The sequence below is a fragment of the Panthera uncia genome, chromosome D1 (genome assembly GCF_023721935.1).
Source record: "Panthera uncia isolate 11264 chromosome D1, Puncia_PCG_1.0, whole genome shotgun sequence".
Classification (NCBI taxonomy): Eukaryota; Metazoa; Chordata; class Mammalia; order Carnivora; family Felidae; genus Panthera; species Panthera uncia.
The window spans coordinates 2,276,124-2,292,521 of record NC_064808.1 but is presented as its reverse complement, the minus strand read 5'-3'; the positions used below and the strand labels follow the sequence as shown (position 1 = coordinate 2,292,521).

The 16,398-nt window shown below is 54.2% G+C and overlaps 1 protein-coding gene across 4 annotated transcripts in view; it reads left to right on the top strand.

The window, feature by feature from the left end:
- Window positions 1-16,398, top strand: part of PPFIA1 (PTPRF interacting protein alpha 1) — a 92,078-nt gene that overhangs the window by 63,039 nt on the left and 12,641 nt on the right. For all 4 annotated transcript variants that reach the window (XM_049641461.1, XM_049641484.1, XM_049641475.1 and 1 more), the window contains 5 exons: window positions 3,922-4,073; window positions 4,664-4,836; window positions 5,010-5,103; window positions 10,395-10,476; window positions 10,583-10,783. In XM_049641461.1, coding sequence (XP_049497418.1) covers window positions 3,922-4,073; window positions 4,664-4,836; window positions 5,010-5,103; window positions 10,395-10,476; window positions 10,583-10,783 — 702 coding nt within the window. The remainder of the gene's footprint in view (window positions 1-3,921; window positions 4,074-4,663; window positions 4,837-5,009; window positions 5,104-10,394; window positions 10,477-10,582; window positions 10,784-16,398) is intronic.

Below are 16,398 nucleotides of genomic sequence, written 5' to 3'. Positions count from 1 at the left end.
GCGTCTGTCAGAATCTGTCCCGTTACCGTCCGTTTTTCTTCCCAGCTGCGCTCTTGGCCAGCATGTGATTAGATCAGCTCTGAGTCTCTTCCGTGGCCTGTGACGCGGGAACTAGTCCGTTTTGCGTTGTTTTGACGTCACTCTGTGTATAATTCGCACCATTAGCTAATCAGCTCATACCTTAAACTCTTGGACGGTCTCATCTGTGGTTTCACGCTTCCTTCCTCTCGGAGAATTTGTGAAAGTCGCTGTGGAAATAATCGGCCCTTTTCCCTGCTGTGGAATTTGTGTGCCGGCCGAGAGTGTATCTGCTTCCGTGCTGGGTTTTGACTTGCCGTCTCATCCTTCCGCTTGCTTCCCGCTGTTCACGCAGACCTCAGCCTCCCGCCCCCCAGCCGGTATCGTGTTCCCCCACCCCCCGCCCTCTCTGCCCCATGCCGTAAGCCCCTCCGCAGCGTGCTCCCGTGGCCGTGGTCCTGTGTGTGCAGCGTCTGCGGCCAGTCGTGGCTCTCTCGTGTCGTTCCTGCTTTGTCTTCGTTTCTCGTGAGGTAGTGGGGTTTCGCCCCAACGGTGACCAGTGGCACTTCGCGTGTCACCGTGTAGTACGCGTGGATGCGGGTGTGACACAGGTAACAACTCGTCGGCGAAGGGTTTCTTCTAAAGAGATCAGACACAAGCACGCTCTGTGGTGCCGACGCTCGTGGGCGGGACTCCAAAGCTCATGGGCTTACCGGGCACAAGTACCGCCTTCCACACGGAAACACGGGGCTCCTGCAACGTGAAGCTGTCACCTCTCTCACGCCCGTTTTTATCACGTACCTGCACAGCGCATTGATTCTTGGGAAGTTTTAACTCAAATTCTAGGTCAGGGCTTGACACTAACACCCAGCAGGTCCTTAACCAGAGTCGGTCGGTTCGGTGTTCTACCGGGTGTCGCGGTCACTTCTTCGGCATCCACGAGGTTGATAGTGTAAAAGCGGAACGTGGTTTTCAACAGGGAGAACAGTTACAGAAAACTTTAGAGTAGACAACTGTTAGATCTCTTTGTTACACAGGATGCCGTATTTTAATAAATTATGTACGTCGTAATGGAATCTTATCTCCCTGAGTAATAATTTATAGTTTCTCTAGTAAAGGTTGAATGACCTGTTATGTTTAAATGTGTGCTGGAAAGAAGTTCTGTTTCCAGCTATGGTGGTTTCTAAACCTTATCTCGATTATATCCGTGCTGTTGTTGTTTTTAAAACATGTTTGCCTCTTCTGGTCCTTGAATTTGTGACTTCCGAGCGTGCAGTAAATCTGATTTCTCTTCATTTCTTTGCATGCCTCTGTCAGCCTAGCGATTTAAGGAAGCATCGTAGAAAGGTAAAGTGCTTGGTAGTGTAACCTCCCTGTGTTTGTCTGTGGCGGGTGGGAGAGTGCCCGTCGCTTCGCAGAGCGGGCGCCACAACCGGGTCACGACAAGCGGCCGGTGTGTCCCGGGAAGCGCTGGGCGCTCGAGCTTGGCGGCCGGTTTCCATGGCGCCTGCGAGGGATGTGAGAGCTTGCCTTTCTCTCTCGTTTGTCTCCTGCTCGCTGCGTACTCAGTTATGCGAGACATAGAAGTTTCTAGGAAGAGAAATGACTGAAGCCGAGCCCTAGATGTTCGATTTGGGGATAACCACCTTGGACAGTCGCGGCCAGCAGCGTTCGGCGAGCTCTTAGGGTCCGCCAGCTGCTCTGTGCAGTGGTTTAGGAGCCTGTTACCCGGCCCCCACCCACACCCCTGCGAGCCGCAGCGTGTGTGGTCACCCCAGTTTCCAGATGTGGAAACAGGCCGAGAGCCCGGGTCCTGTGCCCAAGGCCGCATTGCAGTGCAGACACTGGCCACGACACCACTTTGCCACGTACCCCACCTTTGCTCGGGCGCCTTTCTCTCCTTTACGGCACCCCGGCCCGGGGCAGGGCACCTCCTGTGTCCAGAGGACCATGACTTGGGTGTGCCCCTTCTCAGGGGAAGTGCCGTGCCTCGGGACCGGACCCTTGACCAGAGCGCCCCCCTCATAAGCGGGATGCTTTGCTCCCTGGACCGTACCCCCATGCCAGACCTGCCCGGCCGCGCGCTGACGGGGCCGTGCCTCTGATACGGAGCTGGGCGGCAGCCGGGGGACCCCTCTCCCGCAGGGACGGTGTGGCCGTTCAGTTAAACTCTGGGTTCAAGTGCCAGCTCCGTCACAGGTGGTTTCGTGACCCGGGCGTGTTAATCGCCCTCTTTTTGCCCTGGTTTGCTCCCCTGGTAAGTGAGGACAGCGATAGAATCGTGGCCCTCGGGGTGTCCACAAACTGCCCATCGGTGCACGGTCCACAGAGGTCGGGAGCTCTCAGCGGCCACGGGGCGCAGAGCACACGCCCTGCTGTCCGCTGGCTCGTGCCGCCCTTTCCTCGGTAGCAAGACCTTCTCAAGGAAGGAAGGAAGGGGCGTGTGGTGAACACCCAGGCAGGACGGCCTGTCCCGCAGCTCACTGACGGCTACTTGGAGGGCTCCTTGGAGGCTTTGGGGGATGAAGACCAGGCGCACGAGAAGTGGGTGTCAGGTCCGCGCGGACAGGGCCAGCACGGGCGTTGCGCCTCCCAGCCCTGCGGGAGCCTCCCTTTTGGTTGAGACCAAAATGGCCCATAGGCCCAAGTCTGGCGGGACCCAGGGCCGGGCGGGGGCCTGCGCGTGGACTGCGCTGTGACACAGGGGAGGGCCTGCGCCCGGAACCCTCCGTCTCTGCTCACCTCATAGCCGGGTCCCTAGTGTGGCTCCCTGTCCCGTTCCCTTTTGGTGTTTGTTTTCTCCATACCCTTGCCTCCACCTGGATTTGAAATCTATTTCTGTTACCTAAGTCTGACCCTGTTTTAGTTTTATGTTGATAATTTGTAGCCGCTTAAGGTAGCCTTTTGTTGTCTGATGATTGTCATGGAAATCAGGAGAGGAGGCAGGTGTTCTGTAGCTGTTGGTTAAGCTTGTGTCTTCCCTGAGCTCAGCTCCGCTTGGTGTTGACCCCCGGCCCCCGTGGGTGTCCCGAGCCCCATGCAGCTTCGGAGGTCCTGGTACAAACCCAGTTGGCGGTGCCTGTCTCGCCAGTCCTACACGGGTGTCTCGTGAGATCCGGCCCTGCCTCACCACCGGGACCTGTCAAGGGTCATAACGCTGGCGGGTCCGTGGCCCCGCCGTCCTTTCCAGGGCCCACAGCCTGTTACAGGAGGAAAAATGGAGTCTGAAGGGGGTCATCTTGCCGTGACGGCAGCCCAGGGTCACTTTGTCTCCACCGTGTCGAGCAGGCCTTCTCTAAGCCGCAGAGAAGTCCTTCAGTTTGTAACATCAACCTAAATGTCACTGAGAAGCAGAAGTCAGACCCGAGTGGGGGTGGGGGGGGCGGGGGTTTGGGTGCCTTCTCACTTTGCGCCCGTCCTCGTAGGTCCAGGCTTTGCATCATTACTGGAAGTGACACTGGGTTAGGGCACAAGCTGGTTCCTTTTCCCCCGGACAACGAGCGTTGCACAGTCGTGCACGGGAAGCCTCTGTGCTCACCAGGGTTTGCTCTGAATGGCGTCAGGAGACCAGCACCTTGCTCCTCAGCTGGCGGTGGTCGATGGGGACTTGGTTCGGGGCGTGGTTCGCGAAGGTCTCCGCCGCTGCCTTCCGGGGCCGGGCTGGCGGTGGCACGGGGTTCCGGGGGAGGGCGCACCCGCTGGGTGCGGATGGCCCCGGGGTCTCGGCGGGCCCACTGCCCAACGTGTGGCCCGGAGTTAGGCCGACACTAAGAGGGCGTTTTGGACGCCGCAGAAAGCGCAGCTCGTAGCTACTCAGATGAGTACCTGGCTGTGATTTCAGGGCTGTGCGCTCGTCTGTCGGGCCCGCGGTGAACTCCTGTCACCCTCCTCTCGACCCCGCAGTTGCCGGCTTCGCGCGAAGAGGTACGAGACGACAAGGCAACGATAAAATGTGAAACGTCCCCTCCTTCCTCCCCGAGGTCCCTGCGCTTGGACAGACTGCACCAGGGGGTGCTCCACGCGGCCAGCCACGAGGACATCAGGGACGCCAGAAAGTAAGGGGCGCAGGCGCCACAGGGGACACGCTAGCGCGTTGGTTTTCAGCGCCGAGAAACCCTTGATCTTCTTGGGGGAGAAAGGGTCGGGACGGCGATTCTAAAGAAACGCCAGCGAACTGAGTTTATGTGCACGATGTTCTTGGGGCACCTGCCGGGGCTCTGGGGGTGCGGCCGCCGGGGCGCAAGTCCGCTGGGACAGACCGGAGCCCGGCGGTGCAGGCGGCTGTAGGGCGGCCTCGTTTGCCCGGATCCTAACCACCGGCCGTCCTGAGGCTTCCCCTCTGCCCTCCCCTGGGCCGAGCTCTGTGCCCCGCGGGGCTCTGGGGAGCCATCTTCCCCGCACCGGGCAGCTCCAGCAGCCGCTCTGTTTCTTGTGCCGTGTCCCCGGCCGGCTCTGGTTGTGCGTGTGCGCCGTGCTCCCGGGTCACGGCCTGGAAGGGCTGCCGCGCGTTCTTGGCCCAGGGTGCTTGGAGTCCAGATCTTCTTGGGAGGGAGAGAGCGTCAGCTCCCCGGGGGCAGCCCTCCCTCGCGTGGGGCGGTGTGTCGTGTGCCAAGCCCGCGTTGAAGGTCCTCTCCCGTCCCCCCAGCTCGACAGGCTCTCAGGACGGCCCCGTGAGCAACCCCAGCAGCAGCAACAGCAGCCAGGACTCGCTGCACAAGGCGCCCAAGAAGAAGGGCATCAAGTCCTCCATCGGCCGCCTGTTTGGCAAGAAAGAAAAGGGCCGTCCCGGCCACGCTGGCAAGGATCCCGCGGGGCCAGGTCGGTGTCCCGTGCGTGGCTCCCACGCGCAGGTGGTCCTGCTGGTGTCGTTCGTCTACCACCGTGATCGCTCTCCCTGCAGGTTCCTCCCCCTGTCGGGAGACCCTCACATGGCCTGTTGAGCACCACCCCCCCCCCCCCGCCCCCCATTTCATCACTCTGCTTCCCCACAGCTGCTGTTTTGGAGGTGGAAAACTCCTCTCAGGACGCCCTGGGACTCAGCAAATTGGGCGGACAGGCTGAGAAAAACCGTAAACTTCAAAAAAAGTAAGCGTTCTGTTCTTTGTCGTCTCTGCGTACTTTCAGCCGTACCTGGTTTCGAAGCAGTGGCTGTTTGTTCATTGAGCTCTGTAGCTGCAAAGAGGGATTCTCTCCCTCCAGGCTGAACCTGAGGTCCTTGTTCAACTGGGCCTCCCGGAGGCGTAGAGCACGTGTGAAATCGTGAAGGGGCTCCCGTGGATTCCCACTCCACCTTGAGAAGTTGTGCAGGGAGGCTGTGTTGTGGCTCACGTGAGGGCCGGACCTCGGAGCACTTGGCCCTGAGCCGCGGCTCCTGTACGGATCAGCTTGGGGCTCTGGGCCTTGAGCCGGGGCAGAACTCAGTGGGCTCCGCGATCGGCCTGACAGTGGGCGAGGCGTCCGGTGGCTCTCGGGCGCTCCGAGGGCCTGCACGGTCTGGAGCCGGGGCCTCACGGCCACACTGGGCCCACAGGCCCCGTCCCGCTAGAGGCCGGTTCCCCTTCAGCCCCTGGAGTTGTCCGTTGGTTTTCCCTTAAACCTGCCTCAGGTTAGTCTTCTTCTCAGAAGTCATAATAACGATCGTGACTGGCACACCGTGGGCCGTGTTTCAGGTGAAACGCTGTGGTTTCTGTTACTGCTCACAATTCCGTAGGAACAGTCAGGCTTTTGGTTCCCTGGGAGTGGACATTTGTAGAAACCACTTAACAGCGGTCTGATTTGAATGTTGCTATGTTTGAACTGTATAAAAGTGTTTTGAGATAACTTGGATAGTTGCCATCTGGCCATGTGCAGTTTGATACTGAAAGTAGGCCTTTTGCTCCTGGAACCGTGCTGGGAAAATTCTGTCCCTTCGATGTTGCTGGTGTGTTTCATTTCACATCCTTACACTTTTTGTAACGGAAACAGTAAGATTCTCGTGGCAGTGCCCTCTGGGTCTCCCACCCCACTGCTCCCAGGAATGTGTATTTCACGTACCATCGGAAGTAACATAAATTGGCCAAAACGTTTCACTCTGTCTCCTATGTTTATTTTGTCTTCCTCGGGAGGTATGTTTAAGTACTTGGTCATACGAGGACGGCCTTTATTGAGCTATTTGCCCCAGCATGTGATTAAATTTCACAGAGTGTGTGTAGGTAGCTTTCCCTGGGGCTGAGATGTTCAAATTGCCGGCTTTGGTTCTGTGTTACCGTAGCTGCAGCCGAGTGTCTGAGAGCGGGTCATTCTCTGGACTCCGTGATCATCATGGCAAATTCCAGACCGTACAGTTGACACTTGAACAGCAAGGGTTTGAATAGAAGGTCCACTTACGTGCAACATTTTTTTTTTTTAATAAATCCAGTATGGTATTGTAAATGTATTTTCTCTTCTTTGTGCTTTTCTTAATAACCTTTGCCTTGTTTTACGAAAGAATACGGCATACGTACATAACTTACAAAACATGTGTTAACCGACTGTTTATCGGTAAGCCCTCTGGGTACAGTGGGCTATGAGCAGTTAAGTTTTCAGGGAGTCAGAAGTTATGCTCGGATTTTCGAGGGTGGTGCTTTGCCCGGATGGCAGAGCCGTGCTGGTGAGGTAGGGCCCCGTAAGTCCCCACGCAAGGTGCCCTAGTGTGGACAGTGTCCGCCTCAGGAGAATGAGTCTCAGTGGTGTCGGTGGTCATGTCGTATTTGATGAGACGCTTCTTGTCACGACAGACCACTTCGCCGCTGCATTTATGTCCTAACTGTGAGATGCGTGTTGTCAGTCATGCGTTACGCGGCCTCACGCGTGTCCCTGCTCCCCGTAGAATTCAGCAGATTTCTAAGTGTCTTTCTCCTGCGGCTCTAACCGTAAGGCTGGGAAGCACTCCACATGAGTTTACCGTTAGGGCGACTGTTTGGAAAATCACGTGTGGTGTGGAGAATTGGGTCCTTGAGGGAGATCAGGTCCCCGCTCAGTAGGCCTGGTCCACGGCGGTCAGAGCGCTCATCCATTTTACCCTGTGGGGGAGGCGGAGTTCTGTAAACCAAGGGGGGCGCGGCCGCAGCGGGGGACGCGGCGTCTGAGAGCGGAGGAAGGAAGCAAATAAATAACCGCGAAAGTCGGACGAGTCTCCCATGCCTCCAGGATGTTGGCTTGTAACTCCCGTTCCTCCGTGCAGAGTTAGGTGCTGGGGGCCGACTGAAAATTCAGAGAAGCGAGGGGCGCCTGGAGGGCTCCGTCGGTTAACTGTCGGACTTCAGCTCAGGTCACGATCTCGCGGTTTGTGAGTCCGAGCCCCGCGTCGGGCTCTGTGCTGACAGCTCAGAGCCTGGAGCCTGCTTCCGATTCTGTGTCTCCTCTCTCTCTGCCCTTTCTCAAAAATAAACACGAACAAAAATATCGCAGAGAAGTGCTCGACAGATCAGAGTCCCTGCCTCTTTAGTCCTCGTGTTTCGGGCTTCGGAACTGGTGGCGGAGAGCGTTGCTTTCTGGAGTATTGACCTGTGCAAGCAGACCTCATGTCCTTACGGTAAAGTGTTAGCCGCCCCGCTTAATTTTGTAGCTTGTGGTCCACAGGGAGAAAAACGGATCATTCCGTCGACCGTTGGAGTGACCGTGTGGGTACACGGGCAGGTTCTTCAGGTGTACGTGGCCCTTGGCTTACGCGAGTCCCAGGTGACGGGAGCTGGCCGTCCGCGGTGGCAGGCGGTAGGAGGCGAAGAAGGGGTTGGGTGTGCACAGGTGCTCTGGCTCCTCCGCTTACGGGGGCGGCACTGACCCCCCAGGAGAAGGAAGGGGTGCGGCGTCCCCCCCCCCCCCCGGGTCCATCCGGTGTTTAGTCTCCTGGGCGGCGCCCTGGCCTGGTAGGGGACGGGGCCCAGTGCAGACAGAGACCTGGGCCGGCTGGCCGGCTGGGGGCTCCACGTCGCCGCCGCCTCCCGGGTCTTGCGGCTGCGTGGCCCTGGCTCCGCTGCCTCCGCGTGGTCTCGGCGGGACCTCGGGCCTGAGCTCCAACCCACGAGCACATCTGTACCAGAAAAGGCTTTTCGTAAACAAATGGCCACCGCCAGGAGGAAGGTGGGGGTGAAGTCAGAATCGTGGACACCAACCTCCAGGTAGTGGGGCTCATGGGCCGTTTGTAGCCCTGTAGGGGTGGACGGCGAACGTCTACGTGAGGGGTTTTTTTGAGGTAGGCTCCACGCCCAGTGTGGGGCTCAAACTCCCGACCCTGAGCTCAAGAGTCCTGTGGTCTACCAACCGAGGCAGTCGGGTGCCCCTAAATAGCTGTTGCGTGTGAAAAGACAAAGCGTGGCAGACAGAGTGCCACGAATCCGGTCGCCGTTCAGTTTGCTTTGAGAGTGCGGGGCACCTGCGAGCCCCCTGGGCCCTGCAGCAGAGCCGTGCGCACCCCTCCCGTGCCGGGCTGGGCTGCTTGGGACCGAGCCCCTGACCGTGCTTTCGGAGCTCAGGTCTCTCCCCGGCCCGTCTGCCAAGGAACGATTAGTGTCGTGTGTACGGGTCACGCGGCACGGCTTACGTAAGTGTCCGCATAAGATGTTGCTGCTGTCGTTGAGAATTTGTCCGTGGGACACGGAAAGCGGCGTTAAATTGGGCACACGGATGGGTTACTCCGCCCGGCGAGGGAGGCCCTTCTCCCCCGTGCTTATTCCATCCGCTGTGGGTGCCCCGTGTCGGGGTGACCACAGCCCCAGTGGACTCCCATTTCTTTTTCATATGTGAGTAAATAGCTTTGCTGCTCATTTTAAAGAGGGAAGGTTTGCCTTCCTTCCTTCCTCCCTCCCTCCCTCCCTCCCTCCCTCCCTTCCTCCCTCCCTTCCTTCCTTCCTTCCTTCCTTCCTCTGGCTATTAAGATTTGTTGCATTCTAGGGCACCTGGCTGGCTCAGTCAGTGCAGCATGTGACTCAGTCTCAGGGTCTTGAGTTGAAGCCTCACCTTGGGCATAGAGCTTACTTAAAAAAAAAAAAAAAAAAAAAAAAAAAAAAAAAAAAAAAATTTGTTGCCCTCCCTGGTGTAATCCTTCCTACACAATTAGAGCATTTATTACCCCCAGGAAACCTAAGGTTGACTTCAGGAACACTTACTTGAAACTTGACGTGAAACGTTTTGAGCTCGAATTGTACGTAGACTTTACAGTCTTAAGAAAGGTCTGATACTGTTTAAATATGTTGAAGAGCCAATGTGTTTGTTCAGAAACATGAGATTCAGTGATGTGTTATGCCGAATTTATCAAAGAAAAATAACACTACAAGTGACTGAGGGATTTAAAAATGCCTCAGGATGCCCAGGCACATAGGGTAAACCATCTTCTGTCCCACCCCACCTTCTCTGCGAGGCCTTTCCCGTTCTGAAAGAATTCATGTCTCTCAGAAAGCCTCGTAAGGACACAACGTGAAAGAGCGAGGTGAAATTCTCAAAGCTTATGGTGTTGTCTCTTACGTAACTATGTCATTAGTAGACGATCGTTTTTAAAGATGTTAAGATGGTGAAGTTACGGTTTGGGTATTTTAGAACCAGGCGGACAGAATATTTAGGATGCGGTGAGGATCCCAGGACGGCTTCCTGGTGTTGGCTTGTGACAGGATCACAGTCTCACAGGCTGCCCTGTGTGCACTGGCCCCAGTGGTTGGGACTCAGAGTTTCTGGGTCTGAAGCCTGTGGGTTAAACCATGGGATGACCCAGTGTCTTAAGTTAGCAGATACCTGTATTAGCCTGAATCGCCGTGTAGAATAGAAACCGCCAAAATCCCACCCGTTCCTTAGTTGCCATGTCAGACCATTACTGGTATTAAAGTGTGTGCTGTTCTGTGTTGTTGTCTTTGCCGGACGAGTTTGAGACCCTCACAGCAGCTCCTCACTCAGACGCAGGTGCGGCCCCCTCCTGCGGTTTTCCTTGTCGTTCAGGTACTCCCTCCGCTGTCCTACCTCGGACGTGAAGACTGCTGGGGTTGGCTGATGTTGACACTGATTCTTCAATTCTGCCAGGAGACGCCTCTGTTACGCTTTTTTTGTTTTTTAATTTTTTTTTAATGTTTATTCATTATTGAGAGACAGAGAGACACAGAGCGTGAGCAGGGGAGGGGCAGAGAGAGAGGGAGGCGCAGAATCAGAAGCGGGCTCCAGGCTCCGAGCTGTCAGCTCAGACCCCGACGCGGGGCTCGAACCCACGAACTGCGAGATCATGACCTGAGCCGAAGTCGGTCGCCCGACTGACAGAGCCACCCAGGCGCCCCATATACTTTTGAAAACGTGCACAGAGAATTACCTCTGTTCACTTGCTATATACCCACAGGCACTCGTGACTCTTCAACGTTGAATTCTCTCGTTATTTGTAGGCACGAATTGCTCGAGGAAGCCCGGAGACAAGGCTTACCTTTCGCACAGTGGGACGGGCCCACCGTTGTTGTTTGGCTGGAGGTATGTTTCTTTTGAACCCTGGGCGGAGTACGTCACATCTGTGGGCAGGATGAATGCATTCGTACACCGTGCCGAACCTTCTGGCCTTTACACTTCCTGTCTCTAGCTCTGGGTCGGGATGCCTGCCTGGTACGTAGCCGCTTGCCGAGCCAACGTGAAGAGCGGGGCCATCATGTCTGCGCTGTCCGACACGGAGATCCAGCGTGAGATCGGCATCAGCAACCCTCTGCACCGGCTGAAGCTGCGGCTGGCCATTCAGGAGGTCATGTCCCTGACTAGTCCGTCAGCCCCTCCTACTTCGAGAACGGTACGCACCTGTGGAAGGAGCCGACCTGCCGCTCACGTTGCCTCACACGACTAGTGTTCCAGTTTAACGTCTTAGCATTCAAATACGCGATCGGGTGGTTAAAAGATACTTTATCGAATGCTCTCAGAACAGCTTGACTTTGCAGTATAGACATAGGAGTTTTTTAACGTGTAGGCAAGGAATTATCCCTAATTTAAGAACAAACTTACCGAAAGCGACGGGGAAAGAGCTCAGGTCCCTACTTGCATTATTATCAGTGTTTTACCGTCTGACTTATTCAGCCCGTTGTCGCTTTCCGTTCAGGGAGCCGCGGGTCCCGGGGGCTCAGGGCTTTAAGCGGCCTGTGCATCTGCCCCTGCACGCTGAGCGCCGCTGTGCTCCACGCGGGCAGACCCTGGCCGTCCTTACCGGCGCCCCTCCTGGTTGAACGTTAAAAAACGACTCTGAGGACAACGTTAATGGTTCCTGGGGGACAAAGTGGGCCGGCTCCTTGCTGTGGGCTCTGTACGTTGGCTCAGCTCCCACTCCGCTGTTCTCTGCTCCGAAGAGAAAACCTGGCGAGGATACGGCCTCCCACGTTCTTCTCCGAGTAGCAAGCAGGTCAGCGCCTGATTCGGGACTTGCAGGGACTTTGCACAGAAAGGATTGCCAGCGTCTTTGTTTCGATTCTTAGGGACAGAATTGTAATGAGCAGTCGGTCTGTGCACTGACCTGTGGCCCGGGAATGTTCTGTCACGGCATCCGACCAGGTCCCCGTTGCCTGGTTGTTTCCAGTTAGAGAGACCTTTCTGGAAACAAAGGTGTTAGGGTGGCTTTCGCAAAGTCTTAGAAACCGTCTCGGCGAAGGCCCCCGCTCACGCGCTGAGTCAGCGGACAGTGATGACAAGCGCACCTGGGACGGGGATCCTCGCTGTGAGACGGGCCAGCCCTGTCCCCGGGGGGCCCCGGCGGCCGGCAGGGCGCTAACGGGCCTCGGGTCTGCCGCGCCACATCAGCGGTGCCGGTGTTTTGGCTCCTTGAAGCCGGCGGCCGTTCTGTGTGCCACGCTGAGCCCTGTGCTGGGCCTCTTAGGGTCCCCAGGTGAGGCTGTCCCGTCCACGTGGCCCCATCGCTGCGGAGCGCCTGTGGGGAGCCGTCCACAGGCCAGACTTGGGGACGGTGCTCCTTTTTGTGCTTTGGGGGAGAATGTTTTAAATATATCGAAGTGAGAGTTACTTGAGAATTAGGAATAGTTTTCAGAAGTGCCAAATAGGTCGCTTTTATATTTCCCGTATGTCAGGTGGTAGGCGTGGCAGATGAAGCTCCGGAAACCGTGGGCTGTCCTGGGGTCACTGCCACCACAGTGGTAGTGCGTGCGGCGGTTCTCCGTCGAGGGGCTGGGCTTGTTTTAACCTTGTGTCGTTTTCTGTGTGGGCGTCTGAAACGAGAAGGCGGGAAGAACGGCCTTTGCGTCCGCCTGCTCCTTTCACGTGCCCGAGGCTCACGCGTCTGCTGCCTTTCCTCTTTGTCACTGCTTCCCTTGCCCTGGATGTGGTTGTCACTGGGGCCGCCCTAGACCACAGGAAATATCTGGTTAACGCATGAAGAGATGGAGACGCTCACGGCCACGCCACAAACGGTCAGTCGCAGCCCCGAGCCTGTCCTCCCTCCGTGCTCCCTCCTCCCGCCCCCGAGAACGGCGCGATTCTGGGCTTTTCTGGGGGAAACAAAAATGTCCTTTCACGTTAAATTGTTCGGATCAGTACTTCCTTTAGGTATTAGTGAAATGCGTGAAGTAGAATTCTATTTTAGATTTTTCCCAGGAACTTAAAATGGATAGACTAGCTCTGTTTAGAATAGATTGAACTCCTATCTCCTTCCGGAGAGACGTCGGTTTGGCGCTCGGCCTCCACATTCTGGCCCCAGTTGTCTCCTTTAATGGACATGCCTGCCACGGGGAGTCGGCTCCTTGCATGAGAAATCGGAATTGGTGGTTTTGCATGAGTTTTGCATGACACGCTTTGACTTTCTCACTCTGTCACCCGGTCACTCCACGCCTTCCCGACAGAGCTGATCTGCTCGCATGCCCAGGCCCAGCAGTACTAACGGTTGTGTTCTCTTGCATTCCTAACCTCGTGACCCCAGGAGGCTGAGGAGGGAAGCTGGGCTCAGGTTGGAGACTCTCTATAATATACTCTTCACTATGTGTACAGCAGCGAAAGAGCTGGAGTGTAAAAGCTTGTAATTGACTTTTCTTGACGTTTTTAACATCTTCCTTTGTGCCGAATGTCGTTGGTGATTTAAAGTCTTAGAGCAAAGCATAGGATTAAAAGAGTACGTCTCATGGACAATTTTGAACCTTTCTCATGGGGCACCACGGTTAATTCTGCTTAAAACACACGTCACTTTGTTTAGCCAATGGCTGTCACACACCGCGCCTGGGCCCTGGCAGCTCCTGGGATCATAGAAGGCCGTCCCCGGTGGGCTGACACTTCTCACAAGGCGTGCTGACGGGAGATGTTCGGATAAATCCCTGGCATGAGAGTTGGCACGGGGGGCCCTCCCTCCCCGTCTGGGCGTCAGCGTGTCGCTCCATGCCGTCCTGCCGCCGTGTCCGTTGAGAGGCTTTCTTACTCCCGGGGTTCTCAGAGATGAAGCCTCTGCTTGCACATCGTACATTTGAATTTTCAGCTTCCTCGTTCTCCAGGCTCACAAAAAACTCTGGCACGACTCTTTTGCAGCCTTGTTCGGGCAGCTTGATTAAAAAGCAGTGGTTTCCTACCCGGATTCCAGTAACGTTGCCGCCTGACATACTGTTAGGTTTTAGGGCTAGAAAAGGTTTTAGGTTTCGAGGGCTGCGGGCTGCAGCCAGTCAGTTCTTACTGATGGTGTCGTGTTCAAGGATCCGCAGAGGATAATTGTATGTCAGCAAAAGCAGTCAAACTCCTCTTACATCTGAATTTTTCTCATTTCCAGTTGATGGTTGAAACACCTTTTTTTCTCTATTTGTACTCCTAAAATGAAGCACGTATTATCACTTAAAAAAATTTTTTTTTATTTTTAAACTTTTTTTAATGTTTATTTTTGAGGCAGAGAGAATGCAAGGTGGGACAGAGAGACAGAGGGAGACAGAGACTCTGACGCGGGCTCTGCACTGCCAGCAGAGAGCCTGATGTGGGGCTTGATCTCACGAACCGTGAGATCATGTCCTGAGCCGAAAGTCAGTCACTTAACCAGCTGAACCACCCAGGTGCCCCGTATCACTTTTTAAAAAGCAAAAGAGGAGAGTGACTCTAATGTTCCATGCGTTCCGTCTTCAACCGTTTGATCTAAGCCCTCTGTGCCAGTACTCTAGATAAATATCATTAGTCACTTAGCCTGCTCAGATGTTTCTTTATGGGGCCAATAATGGCCATCAGTGAAGTGAAAAGCGTGCATTTCGTAATTGCTTCAAACGTCAGCGTCTTCCACACTAAGAAGAAGAGCTCTGGCAGCAACTAAGTATGAAATTCCCTGTCTTGGGGTGGGATGTGTAAATAAGCCGAATGTTTGGCTCTTTGCAGTGGAAACGTAAACAAGGATGAGCCGTGCCAGTGACGCCAGAATTAGCCCCCACTCAGTCTTCAGCATAAGCAAGGATGGTTTTCACTCCATCCGTCTTCTAGATGAGAGGAGAACGAAGAGGCGTCCTGGTCTCTGTGCGCCTGCCCCCTGCCGCCAAGGGCAGCGGTCATAGAGTGTGCCTTCCCCGGGCTCTGACATAGCGACCAGCTCTTAAGCCAAGGGGGAGCTGGGGATGCGCTTGGGCACTCAGGGGAAGCAGACTTCCAGGTGTGGTCAATGAAGGTCCCTGATGCCTTCATTTAGCAAGTACCGTCCGTGCACTGCCCGTGCAAAACTGAGCTGCTTGCTGGTAACACCTGCCCTCACCTGTCATGTTTTGCAGAGGTCGCAAAGCTGAATTGGCTTTGTGACCATTCCAGTGCTGGAGAAACTAGAGCCTGTGCAGCGGCAGTCTCTTGCGGCCTGAGTGTTCTCTGACCATGAGAGATCCCTGTCGTATGCTTTCTTCAGAAGGCTGCGACAGCAGCCCAGGAGGCGTGGGTCTCCCCGGTTTTGAGCCTGGGTCGTCCGGGAGCATGTGTTATGGGCCACTTAACAAGTGGGACCAGAGTGTGTGAGCAACGTGAAGGAGGACTCTGCTCCCGTGAGACTATTTAGAAATTTCTTTGCATTTTGTGTCCATTTAAGAATACATGAACAGAAGCAAGAAAGCAGTGATGGCTATTCACGCCCTAAGCGTCAGGTCTGTGATATTGAGAGTGAGGTTGGAAAGAGTGAAAAAACATGACATTGTGACAATTTGCCAAAAACATTCGATGCTTTTCTCACTCATGGTTATTTCCCGAAAGTAGTGACACAGTTTTCTTCTATTGAATTTGAGCATTCTTAACTGAAATCTGACTCGTTCCTTCTATAGTTTGTTTGGTGTGAATACTAGATGAGAGGCACAACATGGTGGTAGTTGAGAGTTAATATTTCCAAGGATTCCATAAGGTTAACTACAGAACTCCTGTGACTGTAGCTTTGCCTTCTTGGACTGAAGAAATCCAGTGCCTTTGTTTGATATGTGTGCATATACTTATAATGTGTTTGCTTCCGTTTCATGGCACAAATGTTGCACATTTTCTGTTAGATGTATCCCAAAGGATTTCATAGTTGTTCACGATATTATAAGTGGTATTTTTAAAAATCTCCATCTCCTGGGGCGCCTGGGTGGCGCAGTCGGCTAAGCGTCCGACTTCAGCCAGGTCACGATCTCGCGGTCCGTGAGTTCGAGCCCCGCGTCAGGCTCTGGGCCGATGGCTCGGAGCCTGGAGCCTGCTTCCGATTCTGTGTCTCCCTCTCTCTCTGCCCCTCCCCCGTTCATGCTCTGTCTCTCTCTGTCTCAAAAATAAATAAAAAACGTTGAAAAAAAAAAATTTAAAAAAAAAAAAAAAATCTCCATCTCCAGCTCATTTTTTTAGTATTTAATAATACAGGTCCTGTTAGTTCTGATAGCTGTCCTGTATTCATCCTCTGTGTTGATAATCAAGTCATATGCAAATCAGTACAGTGTTATGTCTTTTCCAACCCATGTGCTTTTGATTTCTTTTTCTTGCCTTACCACAGTGGCTGGGAGTTCTGGTGCAGGATTGAATGGAAGTGGTGGGAGCAGACATCCTTAACTTTGTTTCTGATTTTAGGGAAAATGCATTCAGTCTTACACCACTAGTGTGCATTCAGCTCCACATTTTTTTGTAGAAGCCCTTTATCAGGTCAAGGCAGCCATCTTTTCAGTTTCTAGATTGCTGAGATTTCCATAGACGAGTGATTTGGTCACACACGTTTCCCACATCTCTGTGGTTTTTTCTTTTCAGTACATTGGTACGGTGAACTTCCTTGATTTTTAAATATTGACCCAAGCTACGTTACTGGGATAAACTCCACTTGTCATGATATCGTATTCTTTTCACTTATTACTGATTTGATTTGCTAATGTTTTGTTAAGGAAGTTTGCATTTCTGTCTATGAATGCTATTGATCTGGTTTTTTTTTTTTTTTTTTTTTTTTTTTTTTTTTTTTTTTTTTTTTTT